The sequence below is a fragment of the Chelonia mydas genome, chromosome 2 (assembly GCF_015237465.2).
Source record: "Chelonia mydas isolate rCheMyd1 chromosome 2, rCheMyd1.pri.v2, whole genome shotgun sequence".
NCBI lineage: Eukaryota > Metazoa > Chordata > Testudines > Cheloniidae > Chelonia > Chelonia mydas.
In genome coordinates this window covers 208,357,437-208,374,303 of record NC_057850.1, presented here as the reverse complement: position 1 = coordinate 208,374,303, position 16,867 = coordinate 208,357,437, and the positions used below count along the sequence as shown (strand labels likewise).

Genomic DNA, 16,867 nt, shown 5'->3' with positions numbered 1-16,867 from the left:
CCCCCAAACCATACTTAGGTCCTTATTAGAACTGGTAAAACTTTTTTTTTCAATTAAAAAAGCACATTTAAAAAATATTTTTGTGGAAATTTTTTTCAACATTTTCAAATTTTGAAACAAAAAACATTAAATATCCCAATTTTTTCATTGACCCTTGTATTTTCTGTATTCCCCTCCCTCTTTCCTCCATTTTGTTTTGGTTGGGGGGAAGCAAATAAATAAATAGGCAAATAATGGAGATAGGGAACCGGAAACATTACATTTTCCAGTTTTCAGCAAAAACTTCAAGAAAATGATTTTTTTTGTGACACATGCTTGCTATTTTTATTCAGCTCTAGAAGTGACATTATATACCATAGTTTCATATTACCATCATTGTAGCATTACAGATTCTTAGAATTCTATGGAAAGATAAAGCTTAGGGAAAAATTCACCCTGAGCCAAGGGTAGCACAAGGCCCTATGCATCACTGAAATTCTGTTTTTATGGCTTCTGATTTTAGCTTTTGACTGATAAGCACCAATAAAACACCACCAATAAAAACAAATAAAAAAATTAAATCAATGTTTAGCTAATAAATCCAGGAAAAACACCAGAAATGGTTGCTTGCATCTAAGGGTTTGTCTACATGGAGCAGTAATGCAGACTATGGAGTGGGTCATGGAGATTTCTAAAGTGCAGTTTGGGGCCCATTGTACGAGGTGTGTTGTACACAGATGATAGTTCCCGCCCCTCATGGGTTTTGGGTAGATATATGCCAGGCACACTGAGAAGGTGAATTACTAAATGTAATGGTGAGAAAGCCTTAAACTTTAGTGGAGGGCATATATTTCAGACTTATGACCATGGTGCTACGTTGTCCTCATTGGAAAAAAGATTAGGAAAGGGCTGAATGCCAGCCCCAGAAAGAAGCAACAACTATTATTATTTTTAGTACTCACTATATGTATTAATATCACAGATATTCATGGGACATTACAGAATGTTTTCCAGAATTAATTGCATCAATGATCTGACAAAATACTTACTGGACTGAGTTCAGTGACATCCCATTCAAGATATTCTGCAACATGCATCATTTGAGTTATGATATTTTCTAGCTCCTAGGCAGGAAAAAAGAACAAAGATGTTTTAATGCGGTACCATACTGCATTTCTTACAATTCAGATATATAGTTTATAATTGTTTTAATATAGACTGACAGCGTATTTGGATGCATCATCTCTATGGATGAAAATATTAAATGTATATTTTAACAAAACCTTTTAAACATCAAACCATTTAATACATCAAAGTATAAGGTAAAAATATTCAATCAGCAGTTATATGATATATATTTGAATATCAATATAATTACTAACAGAAGTTAAAATCAGAAATAAATATCCATTGTGGACTCCATTAAGCAGAATAAAAGGATTACTTTTAATTGTTTTAAGAAGGGAATATTTTAGGGTGAGGTTTGTGTGTGTGTGTATATGTTTGGCCTTGGAGAAAGAAAATCTTTCATTGAAAAAGGAGGACCTGAACTCACATTTTGCAGGTTGCTTTGGTCAGGTATAACTTATGCTCATCACTTAACTGGGATGATTTGTGCTCTTGGAAGCGAGACTAATAAAGATTGGCTCTCACTGAACCATCTTCTTTCAAATTTGCGGTGTTATCTCCACCGTGCTGATTTCAGTTCCACAAAATGTCATTAATTTAAATCCACGGGTTTGGTTCATCAAGGTGTGCTTGAGTGTTTCAGGATCACAGGAACTTACTGTATGCAAATGATATTTTAATATTTTTGGGTAATGTATATTACGCAGATATGGATATGTTTTAATGTAAGTTTGGTACACTTCCATTTAGATATTTGTACAAACCTGGGGGCAAATCCTCAACTACTGTACACTGAAATCAATGGAGCTATGACAGTTTACACCAGCTAAGAATCTGCCCCTTTGCTCTAGGTTCAGCACTCAGGCCCAGTATAAATTGCACCCATAAGAAAAGCATGCATGTCGGGGCGGGGGGAGGGGAGGAGAAGGGGACACATTCAGGCCTTCTTCACTACTGCTCTCAAACTGAGTGCAAGTGAATATATACTATTATTACAATTATTTCTATGGGGCCTTTATTTTCAAAGGTGCTGAGGACTCAACTCCAGTTGCAGTCCAAGTTGTCAGTACTTCAGAAAAATGGCCATAATGTGAAAGGCTCAACAAAAACGGCATTATTTTGCAACATTATTCAAACCCCCAGAGTTCCTATAACCGCCTCCCTCGCCACCGCCACCACCACTTCCTACACGTGCAGCCAACAAGTAATGCCAGCAAGGAAGGGCACACAGGGGTTCAAGGAACACACACTTAAAGATACTATGCTTTCTGACCTCAGATTCGTCCTGGAATGCATCTATGGAGTGTGTATTCCATGGGTTTTAGGGGAGCTAGGAATAAGGTACAAAAGTTGTACCATGCTTACCCTCCTTTTTTCTTTCTTATGAACAAGAGGCAACCTGAATTTGGCCACAAAATGTTTGGAACAAACTCTCAAACACTGGCATCAAAGTTGCACCTGCAAAATACATACACACAAAATCAGTAGTTGTGCATGCAACTGGATGCATGCTTGGATGCACAACTGCTCACATACACACACAATGGGAGCTACTCATGGTGATTTTACAGGCACACTTTAGATGTCAATGTTTGAAAGAGTTCCCATCAATATTTTTCTGCAGTTATTTATGTTTTCTGCAGAACCCAACTCAGTGAAGGCTCTCTAATCCTCTCTCCAGTCTCTTTTTTTGAGTGTGTGTGCTTGAAAAAGCTTACAAGAACAAGGCGGAAGAAATAGTGTGGAGAAACAAGGACACTACATTCCTGAATAATCTTACTTTTGCTTAGTCCTTAAAATGTGGGCTTTAAAATGTGATTTTTACATTCCAAAAACTCTTCACATTGTCATAATTAAAATTTTTATTAACTTCCAAGAGTGCTTTAATAATCCTTTATGAAGGGTGATGTTTTAATCAGGGATAGAATTTCTTCTGAGTTAAATTTAAAGATCAACTGTATATTATGTTCTGACCTGTATATTAGCATTGGGCACCACAACTTCTCTCCTTTGAGCTGTCACTGATCCTTACTTAATTCAATGAAAGGCATATTTAAATTGGTTCTCTCTTCTGAATTGTGGTAACATGGTGTTTGCCCACTGGAAAATGTGTGTTCATATCACTGAGTCAAATCCACTCCAGCACATAAAGTCTGAGTAGGTAAGTGGAGGAGAGGGGAGTGTAACACAGCTGGGGAGATGAAATCTAACCCTACAGCCACTGTTACAGCCTGTGAACTGAAATAAGAAAATAGAACCTCTTCACATTCATTCTACAGGGTGCTAGAAGCTTTGAGAACTAATCTACCTTCTATCCCTTATGCATTAGTTGGCTGATATTTGTTAAAACCCCCTGTTGCCTAGAACACTATCAGTACCAGTTTAAGTATATGTATATCCCCTTACCTTCTTTCCTCCTATATGCCAATCTCTCTCTTTTCTCTCCCCGCTTTTTTCAGGGGGGTGGGGGGAAGTGGAGGAAGCAAAAGACAAAGATGCCTGCCCCATTTCCAATAATTTGCGAGTCACAGCTCCTTCCCAATATCTGAAAACAGAGCCGGTGCTAGCCTGTTGGGGGCCCAAAGCAGGAATATTTTTGCTCCCCCCAAACACACAATACTAAAAAGGCAAGGTCTTATAATTAAAAGTGAACAGTGGGTCCCCTTGAGCTGTTCAGGGCTCTAAGCAATTGCTTCGTCTGCTTATGCCTAGTGCCAGCTCTGCCCACAAGTCACACACTTCGTGAACATCTCTCTGATGTTCTCTTAATTGTATGATCAGGCATTACTCCTAAACCTCTCCTTTAACAATGTATCCTCATTTCTGGCCTCTCTGAACATGCTGGCCTTTCCCCTTCATCTTCTGCTATTACCTTCTCCCAGAAAGTTGAGCCTCACCTTTCTTCCCTCTCAATGCAACCCTACAAATAGCTCTTTCATGTATAGCTCCCAATAAGTACAAAGGGGTTTTGGGAGCTGAGTTAAGTTGCCTCCTGCAGTAAAACGTTACAACTAAAAATCAGAAGAATGATTTCACAGTGGGAGATTCAACATTTGACTATCTCTATAGTTGAGGGGGAAGTGGATATGCTCAGCAGAAGGACAAATTGTTAGGAGTAGCCTCAAAATATCCTAGATGACAAATATTTTTATTATACCCAGTTATTACTTGTGTTTATCCAAAGTGTGCATTCTGCATGGATTCATACAAGTACACTGTTACGGTTCATGCTAGCATAATATGTCAATAGAAATAAAATTACCGAACTGTCCAAGTACCCATTTCCATCTGTGTCATACAAGCGAAACATAACTAAAAAAAAAAAAAAAAGGACCGTTAAATTAGAAAAAATGTAAGATGTACATCATTTTCCTTTAACTCAAGAGCAAGACAGAGAGTTACCGTCTGACTCGAAACTGGGATCCTGATAATATCTACAGAAAACAGGATCCCAGTTAGAAAATTTGCTGGCCTCCTCTTGCACTCTCACTGTGCTTTTAGTCCACTATGATGATAGCAGCTCTGCAAATGCTTACTCATTAGCTAATTGTACCCATGGAAATTATTGAAACTAGTTTTCAGGTCAGCTGAATGCAACAATAAATATACTTTCCATACCTGCAAAGTAAAATTTTCCCTGGTTTCACTGAGTTCACAATACTGGTATATAATTAGGACTCTACCAAATTCAGAAATCTGGTCTCCCCCATGAAATCTGGTCTTTTGTGTATTTTTACCCTATCCTGCAGAGCCAGGTGTCTGGAGAGTGGCAGCTGCTGGCCAGGTGCCCAGCTCTGAAAGCAGAGCTGCCACCAGCAACAGTGCAGAAATAAGGGTGGCAATACTACTGCCAGCATACCATGAGACCCTTACCTCTGAGCTGCTTCTGGTGGGGCTGCAGTCTTCAGAGCTGGGCACCTGGCCAGCAGCTGCAGCTCTCCAGCCACCCAGCTCTTAAGGTAGCGCAGAAGTAAGGGTGGCAATACCGCAAACCCCCTCTCCCCCCCACACACAATAGCTTTGCAACCCCCTTTTTGGTTGGGCCCCCCAGTTTGAGAAATGCTGAGTCTTAAGGACTTTACATGTTTATATTTTGCTGTTTTAAAAATACATATTCTTGGTTTTTAAACCATGAAATTCAAGATTTTTACAATGCTATGGTGGTGAAATTTACAAAAATGGACGATGAATTTGGTAGGGCCCTATATATAAAATAGAGCTATTGGGCACAATTCTTCTCCTTTTGAAGTCAACTGTAATGGTCTCTTAGGCTATGTCTACACTGCACACCTCACAGCAGCAAAGCTGCGCCACTGCAGCAGCGTTGCTGTCAGGTCCACAGCGTAGACGCTCTTTGTCGGCAGGAGAGAGCTCTCCCGCTGACAAAATAAAACCACCCCCAACGAGCAGCGGTAGCGATCTCTCCCGCCTACAAAGCGCCAGTCTACACCAGTGCTTTTCGTCAGGAAAACTTTTTTGAAGTGTTTTCTTCACACCCCTGACCGACAAAAGTTTTACCAATGAAAGTGCAGTGTAGACAGCTTTAGAGCATCTCCCTGGTCTTATTGTCTGAAATGTTGTTTACATATCTAGGCCCAATTCAAGAGCTCATTCCTATTCAGCACTTGATTACATGCTTAATTTTAAGTGTGCACATAAGTTAGTTCTACTACAGAAAACAGAATGAACGTAAGCATGCATGAAAGTGCTTTCCTGAACTGGTGCTCAAGGCCATTCTGTCCCATAGGTAGTGCTTAATGTACACTGTGTGGCCCCTTGTGAGTGTAAGTATCTTAAGGGCAGCACCTCACATATTCTTTTCTGTAACTAATGGAATATTTATTATAGCGAGTGTAAAGACACCGTATACCATCAACCTCTTAAAAGGTACAGTGCCTATGCATAAATTTGTCTGTCTTTATTGTCTCATCCATTGAGCAGCCACTTGTATTACATTTGAGGAAACTGATTTACTTATGAAACCTTTCAGATTCTCCCAAACTGAAAGAGACTCATCAGATAATGTTTAAATTAAAGAAAAATATATCTTCTTAAAAGTTCTCAGTTCAAAGTAAGAAAACTCTTTCACCATCCCTCTTCTCTTCCCAGAATGGATTTCATACTAAGTCCTGCAGTCTCTAGCAGTGCCGTCAGCTGGGGAGTTTTATACAACACCAAAATTTTAACACGTGGTACTAGAGTAAAATGCACTAAATCATGAAAATATGTATCTCTGTACAAGACAAAGATAACTATTGATATACAAGCATCAATAAATGGCTATAATACATAGCAAAATCCCAATAATGTTAGCAATTTTAAACAATGTAGATTAAATCAGGCCCATGCATGATTTAATTCCCACTTAGGTCCTCAAATTAGTATTTAAGTATCCTCTGCACAGGGATGAATTAAACTGGTTAACACAAATATATTCAATATGAATCTGTAGAGCTTCAATTCTTCAATCAGTATTATATTCCTCTCCGATCCACCACACAATTTTGGATAACACTTTATAGTAAAATTCCATTTATAAATAGTTTATAAAGGGTTAATAAATGATGAATAGATGTTTTAAGCACATCACAGATATGATTAATAGCATTAAAGATGGCTTTAAGTACATCAGTAGAAGGTGTTATAAACAGTTGTAAGCCATGGTTATAAGCAACCTATTGACTTGCTGGACTTTATAACAATCTATAACAAATGATTAACATTTATTAATCTTTATATCATACTTTTATCTCTCTTCCTCAATGGATCTCCATCGTATTTCAAATTCTATCTGAAAGCATAACTTCTCCACTCTTTTGTGTGTCTTGGATCTGATTTTCAAAAGCATCCAGTTTTGATCTAACTCTGCTGACACTGAAGACAATGGGAGAACCATTGACTTCTTTATGGGCACAGTTAGATCAATCCACCTCTTAATTTTTCTTTTTTTCTGCTACTCTTTTTGTATTGAATTCTACCACTGCATTATTTAACTCTAAAATGTTTTCACTTTAGGAAGTACTTGGTTCCTGATTCTAGAAACAAGACTACTCATGTGCAAAGTTACTTGAGTACTTAAATGTTTGCAGGATCAGGACCTCATTTAGTAAATACCATTAATTTACATGGTGAAATATACTGTGACCACATGGACACATTTTTCCTCTGTTGAAGGTGATAACCAAAAATACATAATCTCAGTGTTTGCTGTATATGCTTATCTGATGCAATTAATTTTAATTTCCAAAGGTCATCAAAAGCATATGTAAACTACTTATTTACAGGTTTTTGTTTTGTAAATTAAAAAAAAGTTGAATTATGTAGACTGTCATTTTCAAATGCTACTAATTTCGACAAATCTCTCAATCAGGTTCACTTATGCGCCAGTCTTTGTAGTAGAAGAAAAACAGAACAGCAAATAAAATCTTGATAATCAAAAAACAGCATTTCAAGGAAGCAAAAACAGTTACATCTACATTAGAATAGATTTTTGAGCTGTTTTATGTAAATATTGTTATGTGTATGAGGATAACACTCCAAATAACTTTTAATATAAAATGCAAATGGACCTGTTTTTAATACTCTGTGCTTTTCCACTTGGACTCTGTGTTTTATCAAAGCACTTCTTATAGCATTATAGCAAGTGATTATATTCTGCATGATGCGTCAGTTGATGTTCATTAGGATTACACATTTATCTCCATCCCAAATAAATTATCACAATCAAATCTCTTCAGTATTAAGAACAATTTTATACTGCAAGGGCTGTGATTGAAATAATTGCACTGCATTCTGTGGCAGAGGGCCCCAGGGCATGAAATTTCCACAAAAACCCCCTCACAGACAATTCTTCACATTGTCCAGTCAGGGTGGGATTTATTCTGAAAGCTGGTAGATACCAAGGGACTGGTGAGAGGACACTACCATCTGGGCAGGGGTCTTGTGCCTCTGGAGCACCTCTGGTTCCTGACAAATCCCTTTTCCTTGGCAGCAGGGCTCCATTGGAGTCTTAATACCAGGGATTTCTCTGGCAATGCAGCTTCTGGAAAGGAGACTGCATACAGAAGATACTACAGCCCCAGACTGCAACATCTTTTCTGGAGAACCTCTGCAGGACCTAAGGGAGATGTGCATCCTTGACCGGGGTCTTGCCTAGCACCCAAGTCACTACCCTCTCCCACAATCCAGATCCCTAGGATCAGTGGAGGCAGCTTTCCCACATTCTGAATGTGGATCTGAAGGTGAGGATCTGGGCTTTAGGATTCTGGAAGGGCCTACACAGTCTGCCACTTGGATGGGCTCAATGTATTGTCTGCTGAATTAAGACCTAGGAATTTAGATTTTCCTATTCATGGGATCTACACATAATCCACAGATTTTGTTTTGGGTTGCAGAGAAGCATCCAATACATCATTAACCTTGGAATATTGTAGCACTTATACGATACCAGTGCTATGATATTGGCAAATTTGGGGCAGTCACTACTCAGGCAAAACTCCCACTAATCCTATGTTATCAGGACTAGGACCTTGCATGCTGTAGTTATAAGCTAGCTATAGTCTAGAAAACTTGGAGGCTTATACAAGTCATGGTCATTAAACTTGCAACGAATATAAATTTCCAGCAGATAGAGTCTAGTGCCCATATTTTTACAGCAGTGATACTGAATATTTACTTTTGGTACACTATCAGGGCCTGGGCCTGCATTTCTTACGGAGACAAACCTCCCATTAAAATCAATACAACTTGTGCCTCAGTAAGGACAGCAAGGACCTTAGTCTACACTTGGAGCTGGGGGTGTGATTCCCAGCTTGAGCAGACATACTTGCACTAGCTCTCATTCAGGTAGCACAGTAAAATTAGAACCATAGCCATGGTAACACGGGCAGTGGGGAGCGATGTGGCATGGACTAGCCACAAGCAAAAACCTGCCTGAACCCCACAGGTACATATTAAGGGCAGCTAGACAATGCCCAGGCTCCCCAGATACCTTACTATTTTAGAGCACTAACTCAATGAGAGCTAACACGAGTATGTCTATTCAAGCTGGAAATCACACCCCCCAGCTCCAAGCGTAGATGTAGCCAATGTGTTAGTCTAACCCAAGAACTGACCGTAAGAATGACACTGTGGGGTTCTATATTCTTTGTGTTTCATTGATTTCCATATCAAGCTTTTCAGGTCCTGACTGAGGAAAGCATTTCTGTTCAGGAAAGGTGCTTAGGCACATGCTTAACTTAAAGCACGTATTTAATAGCTTTTCTGAACTGAGGCCTTTGTTTGTAAGTAAAGACATATTTTCTAACTGCTAGCCCTACAGACTCACCTGGACACACAACTGGGTTCTTTCCATCTTGCTGATAACCACTAGCAACATAGGATATACGGGCCATATTAACATCTCAACTACATCTGTAAGTCCTATTGTCTACACTCACACTTAAGCATCCCTAGGCATCCTCATTAGCCTTACGTGGATTTTCAAAGGTATGACTGATGGAGATAATGTGGTCGTGCAAGTGTATCTGAGGGGATAATTTGGACTGCAGAGCCTATACTACTAGTGATGATGTGCAAGATGGAAAGAACCCAGTTTGTCAGAGTCCAGGGTCAATTATTGAGGCTGGAAACTGAAAAAATACATCTTGTAACTTACTGAGCAAACTTGATAAGGAAATCAGCTAAACACAAGAATGCAGAACTCTGCTATGCCATTTTTATAGTGTCACTTTTTAATAAAAAAACATATTTCATTAAGTCTGAAATTTAGAGCCAGAAATTTCCATTTCAAAATTTCCTCAAGATTGCGTACAGCTCAGGTTTGCAAAGCTGAAAATAAAGCAATGTCTGTTGTTACTAGCATTATAGTCAGGTGGATGTATTAGCAAATTATTAGGGGCTTTTGTTATTTTGTTTTAATTTAGCAGCTTTTTCCTCAGATACGAAAAAATATATACATACATTCTAGTTTGTCTTCAGGTCTTCCTCTTTCAAGCAGAGACAAATAGCAAACAATGTCTTTCAACTGGATTACATCTGGTACATGTAAATTGGCAGGAGCAGCAGTTCGTGATGTAGTGGTACCTTTATTAATTCTCAAACCTGGAAAAAATACATATGGTTTGTTATCTTTATCAACAACATAAATAGAGAAAACCACTATTTCACTTAGTGGATATGTTATTGGTTTTTTTCCCACTGTGCGGTCACAATCCAGCCCAAATTTGCCTCCATTCCAGCGGCCCTGTAGAAGCTCCATGGGCCTCCTAAATTATGTAGCTTCACAAGCTGCTCCCTATTCAAAGATGCTTGTTGCCACATAATGCTCTTTCATGCCACCTAAATTTGTACCCTAGCCAGTAGCAGAGTCATACACGTGTCAGAGCAACAAATAATTAAACTGTCAAAATCTCTGCCACTAGATATTATGAAAATAAATACCCCAATTTTAATATAAATATTTCAATTATTATTGAGTCAAACTAGTGCGAATACATTTGTAAAATACAAATTTCAGCACCGCCAATCCTCATGCTTCAATTCAGAAGTTAGTTGGACTGTTCCCAAAGATGTGTGAGTACTCGCAGGATCAAGCCCCAAGTTAAGATGTGAACAACAGCAGGACATGACAACCCAGAGAGGAATCAGAAAAGTTTCTGATTCAGGAGGTTTATTATGTCTCTCACTGACCTTAGCAATGTTAAAAGAGAATCTTAACAAAAGGATTAACTGTTCTTAAACACTTTGTGTAATTCATTCAGAACAGGTTCTTCACTGATAAGCTGCCTACATAATTTTTCTCTCTCTCACATATTTTTCCTTGGCTAAAATATTTACTGTAGCCATGGAAACAGAATCCCACTATCTTCTACATTCATCTCCCAAATTGTATTCCATGCTTATTTCAATGGGATTACTGGAGTGAGTAAGGTGAGAAGGATTTGCCTTTCAGCAAACAGAATTTGGGCATGCAGAAGCAATTAATTTAAATCAAGTTTACATCCAGCATATTTTTTAGGCAGATAGTAAGAAAGATTAAGAAAACTAAAATAAATAAAAGGGTGTTTAGAAGGCAGTGTGCACCCAAATAGAAATGCCAGGAGCTCCTCAGCGCTAAATATGAATTTACCTCTGAATTACTTTAAGTTATTCTACATGGGAAAACCAGTACTTCCCAATAGTGCAAGGGTCTTTCCTTATGAGAAATCTGCAAATATAACAAATGGAAATCATTAGACTAAAAAAAATGCTTTAAAATGAACTCTAAAGTAACTCCTTCCTCTGAAAAAAGAATAGGAGTACTTGTGGCACCTTAGAGGCTCACAAATTTATTTGAGCATAAGCTTTCGTGAGCTACAGCTCAGTTCATCGGATGCACAGAGTACAGACTAACACAGCTGCTACTCTGAATCCTTCCTCTAGTCTCGGTATCTGTCTTCTAGAATGAAAAATGTCATCTAAAACGTAACATCTATGGGGCAAGGGAAGTCTTGCTAGTTGCGTTTTATACCAACACCTGAAAATGTTGGCATTTAATGAACAATAAAGTAATTTCACATAGCAGATGGCCAAGTACAAAAGAAACCAAAGGGCAAAGATCAGAAAACTATAATATATATACATGGTAATTATGGCCTTGTTCTTGCAATTGAATCTGCACTTGAGACTGAAGTGAGTCTGGCCCCTGCAGAGATGCATGTGTTTCTCCCATGCAGGTCTAGGACCTAAACTGATAAGATCACAAGGCTTAAGTGCTAACAAATGCCTATAAAATTAAATTGCCATACAATAGTAATCAAAAAGATGTTAAATCTTATCTAGTAAGGAACAACAATATATTTTTCAGCAAGTGAAGTCCACTCTTTTCTTGGTTGAAAGTACTCTGCCATTCCGTGGAGAACTAATGCAAAAGTTTACTTAGTTATATTTAAAAGAAACTACCTAAATAACACGGCAAAAAACCCTAATATTTTGTGCAAACAGCTATTTAATACTATCATGTGTTACATGGGGATGAATTTTGAAGCTTAAAAGGTAAAATATGGCCTTGTATTCTATCCAGAGAAATAAAAGGAACTAAAATACTGGATCCTATTCTGCACTCATACATATATCCCTCACACCCACTGAAATCAGAGGGAACATGGCATCTGTATTGCAAAGTAGAATTTGGCCCACTGTCAAGTCAAAGGTGTAAGAAAGCAAAGGCATTTCTCAGGAAGTTGAGAAAAGCCAATGCTCATTTTCAGGGCAGCAGCTTGCCTGACAGAGTGGCCAGTTTCTCTTCAGGCCGCTAAGGGAGAACAGAATTTATAAACAGATGTGATGGGGGCGCTTGCAGAGAGCAACTACCACCACCAAATGGGCTCATCACACAGCTGTCTCTGGCAACATTTGTCCATTATCCTTTTATGAGCTCCCCTCTAGCTCCTACATGTCTGCCCAGCTTCCAGAAGAGTTTCAAATGCATTTGAAATATTTTCTCTACTTTTGCAAATCTCTGTCCTATACTAGTTACAAAATATACTAGTTATATAGCATAACATAAAATTATTCAAGACCTTCGTGTGGCCTTTTGCACCTTTTTACATTAAAATTTACAACCATAAAGTTATTTCACGTTGCATATTACCTATTATAAGTGCTGTTGCTATGCAAAATCATATACATCAGTCAGAGATTGTATAGTTTAATTGCAGTCCCAAATTACCCATAAATCTATTATGAGGTCAATGGAATTATCTAACTGAATGTTTTTTCACCACAGCATTTGTATTAGGCATAATACCATTGACTTCACTGTGAGTTTGAACAGTATTATAACAGTCCCTTTGGCATCATATTGAATCCAAATGACTTAACTCAATAGAGTGAGAATGAAATTGTCTCATAATGAGTGGATCATAAGGATTTTATTGAGAGAAAATAGTCTCATGATGCTAAAGACCTGAACGGTAGAGTGAAGGGGAAAATATTTTATATAGTACTGTTACAATAAAAACCACACACATACGATAAAAACAAGCTAAGGATACACTGGCAGAAATAATACTGAAATTCATTTCTGCTTATATCAGATAACATTGTTTTAAAAGAGGCTGTGTGTTTTAATGGTGGGGGCGGCGGGCAGTTGGCCAATGTACATGGCAGAGGGGCATAGCTGGCACATGATGGCATATATCACGTTGGTAGATGTGCAGGTGAACAAGCCTCTGATAATGTGGCTGATGTGATTAGGCCCTATGATGGTGTCCCCTGAATAGATATGTGAACACAGTTGGCAACGGGCTTCGTTGCAAGGATAGGTTCCTGCGTTAGTGGTTCTGTTACCCTATCCTTGCAACACCATCATAGGGCCTAATCACATCAGCCACATTATCAGAGGCTCATTCACCTGCACATCTATCAATGTGATATATGCCATCATGTGCCAGCAATGCCCCTCTGCCATGTACATTGGCCAACTGGACAGTCTCTACATAAAAGACTAAATGGACACAAATCAGACGTCAAGAATTATAACATTCAAAAACCAGTCAGAGAACACTTCAATCTCTTTGGTCACTTGATTACAGACCTAAAAGGGGCAATTCTTCAACAAAAAAACTTCAAAAACAGACTCCAACGAGAGACTGCTGAATTGCAATTAATTTGCAAACTGGATACAATTAACTTAGGCTTGAATAAAGACTGGGAGTGGATGGATCATTACACAAAGTAAAACTATTTCCCCATGTTTATTTCCCCCGCGCACACACACACACACACACACACACACACACACTGTTCCTCCCTATTGCTTGACATGTTGAGCAGGTCTAGCTGACAAGGTGATTAAAATACCAAGTGCTTTCAGCTACTTGTCTACACTAGTGCTGCTACTGGTGGAGATTTATAAAAAGACAGCTTCCTTTATTGCTATTGGGAAGGTATCTCAGTGTATTCAATGTCTATGAAAGTATGTGTATAAAATATTGTGTTTAAAATGAGCAGGTGATGATAGTATAAAAATATTCTGTACAACCTAGGACAATTGTCAAGGTTCCTCCCCCACTCTGAACGCTGTTGTCTGATTCATTGCCTGATGCTAGAAACCAGCATTGTCCCAACCACACAGGAAGACAGACCAGAGGCAATGGATGTGGTCTAATTAGGTTGCAACTATATTCATTTAACATATTTGGGGATAGGTGGCAATAAATTGTACAATACAGGTCATCATTTCCTTAATTGTTTCTATCTATTTGGGAGGTTGCTGTCAGCCCTCCTGCTTCCCAACCTGGACCCAGTCAGCCTGTTCCTGGGACCCCTACCACCCTGCCCTTGTATGAGGGATTAGGAGTCCCAACCCACCTTTTTTAGGCTTTCTTAGGGGGTGCCTCCCCCAAAATCCACTTCCAACTCCTGTTTATCAGGGAACTGTATCCTCTCCGTAATGACTACCTGCACTGGACACCTGCCACACCTGTTACCTACTAAGTTGCAACATCTTGACGTCACCAACCTATTGTGGGGAAGACAAAAAAAACCCCCACTCTGCCTCAGTCAATCTGGTGATCAGGTAAAAAATTCTTCTCAGTCCTCCCCAAAAAGGCAACTAGTGCAAGCACAGGGAAGATCATAAAATCTGGTTCTACCCTGATCCCCTGGGTAGGGAAAAGAGTGATTCTGGTCAGTGATTGAGACAGTTCCAGAATGTAGGGGTATAAATACCGTCCCCTTTCCCAATGTGGGGGTGGGTCAGTGCCCCTCCGTAGTCCAGCTACTTCTTGTTTCCACCTTGGCTCCATCAGGTAAGTCTATCTCCCTTTCTCACTCCCTTGTAATCCAACAGCAGTAGGAAGCCGTAAAGGTGTCCTGTCCTCTATTCCTGACACCCAAAGAATCCCCACATTTTATAGATTTCAATGCCAGAAGGGACCATTATGATCATCTGGACTGATCTTCTTCATAGCACCACACCTAAAATTTCACCAATTGCCTCATGCATCAAGTCCATAACTTCTGGATGAGCTAGAGAGTATCCTTTATAAAAACATGCAATCCCAAACTAAAGACTCCACCACATTCCTAGGTAAGCAGTTCCAATGGTTAATTACCCTCACGTTATTTCTAGTCTAATTTTATCTAGCTTCAGCTTCCAATCATTGGATTTATGATGTCTATGTCTGCGAGATTACAAAGCCCTCAATCAAAAAGTCTTTTCCTCTAGAGATATTTATAGACCATGATCAAGTCACGTCTTTATCTTCCATTGGATAAATAAAACAGTTTGAGCTACTTTAATCTCTGTAAGGCAGATTGTAAAGACCTCATATCATTCTTGTAGCTCCTTCCTGAACCTTTTCCAATTTGCCATCATCCACTTTAAAATATGGACCCAGGAACTGGACACAGCATTCCAGTAATGCTCTCACTAATGCCATATACTCCTTCCAGCCAATGAATCTCAATTGCTTCCACACTGGGGAATTTGCGACGTTAGAAACCTCGGAATATAACACCACTGTAAAAATCAGGCAGGAGCAAAAGGCTAATTACACAGTAGAAAACTGCTTACTCTGTGGGATCATATTAAAGAAATTCTGTATTAAAATCACAAGTAAGTTTGATTCCCCATAGTTTAAATTCCAGGGCATTGCTAATTAAGAGATCTCTTGGTTTGGGGTTTTTTTTTTTCTTTTTTTTTTGTTACTGTTTCTCTCCCTCTCTGTGTGAAACTTGCAAGCTGCTAATTGTGTTAGTACATCCTAAGACAGAGAGAGACTCAAAGCAATTCTTTGTAACAACAGAAACAGCACACAGAGACTCTCCACCCTTTTGTTGTATTTATCTTGCTTTGATAACAATTGTGATTAAAATAGAGATAGAGGATGTATGTGGATGGATGCTTGGTGTAGGATAATAAATGAATGATCAGGGAGGTGCCAGCCTAGGAGTTCAGTGTCCATCGGCTGAAGAATGCGCAGAGTGGAGACAACCAGAGGACCCCCGGAGGGCAGACTGGAATCCACCCAACAGCCTCAAGGATGGGAGAACCAAAGAACAAGATAACATCTGGCAGCACGGAGCCGTCAGGAATGTGCCATCTGCTGATTGATTCAGCAACAGCATGAGGAATCAGTTCCCATAGACTGGCATAGGAATAAATTCCTATAAAAATGGACTCTAGAAACTGAAAACTTTGAGTCTGGTTCTGCTACCACCCTCCAGAAGCATCGGATGCACATCTGGCAAAGTCTCGGCTCCACCCTCATGTCCAAGTTACCTGACCAGTAACTTGGCATGAGCAACCTCTAGCCTAGTAACTATAACAAATTTGCAGAACCTCTGTGTGTGTATGTATGAATGAACGTGTGAATGAATGTGAAACTGAATGAAATGTTATAGCTATAACTGACTGCCTACTACGATTTTTTTTGTATTCACAATAAATGTGACATTTTGTCTTATCCCCTGTAAGAAGATCCTGCTGGTTTTTATTTTATTGGTATAACAACACAAGCATTCTGATAAGTATTAATGATGAGACTAAAAGGCACTTAATATAGTATTATGCTAATGGTTAAAATTATATTAAACAGTCCCCAATCTTGCATACTCTGACACACATGTAACTTTACTACCATGAGTAATCCTATTGATTTCAATAAGCATGTGAATAAGTAGTTTCAGGATTGGGGAACTTATTTCGTTTCTCCAGGCAGTTATAAGTTCTCAAAATAATTACTGTGTGCACTGAAACATCTCAAGCTTATTT

General features: G+C 38.9%; 1 protein-coding gene across 3 annotated transcripts in view; it reads right to left on the bottom strand.

Annotated features, from left to right (window-relative positions):
• The window catches only part of DGKB (diacylglycerol kinase beta), a 500,939-nt gene that overhangs the window by 348,383 nt on the left and 135,689 nt on the right, over window positions 1–16,867 (bottom strand). For all 3 annotated transcript variants that reach the window (XM_043541125.1, XM_037890594.2, XM_043541126.1), the window contains 3 exons: window positions 10,069–10,209; window positions 4,370–4,419; window positions 1,029–1,103 (listed from right to left, as the gene is read on the bottom strand). In XM_043541125.1, the coding sequence (XP_043397060.1) occupies window positions 1,029–1,103; window positions 4,370–4,419; window positions 10,069–10,209 (266 nt within the window). The remainder of the gene's footprint in view (window positions 1–1,028; window positions 1,104–4,369; window positions 4,420–10,068; window positions 10,210–16,867) is intronic.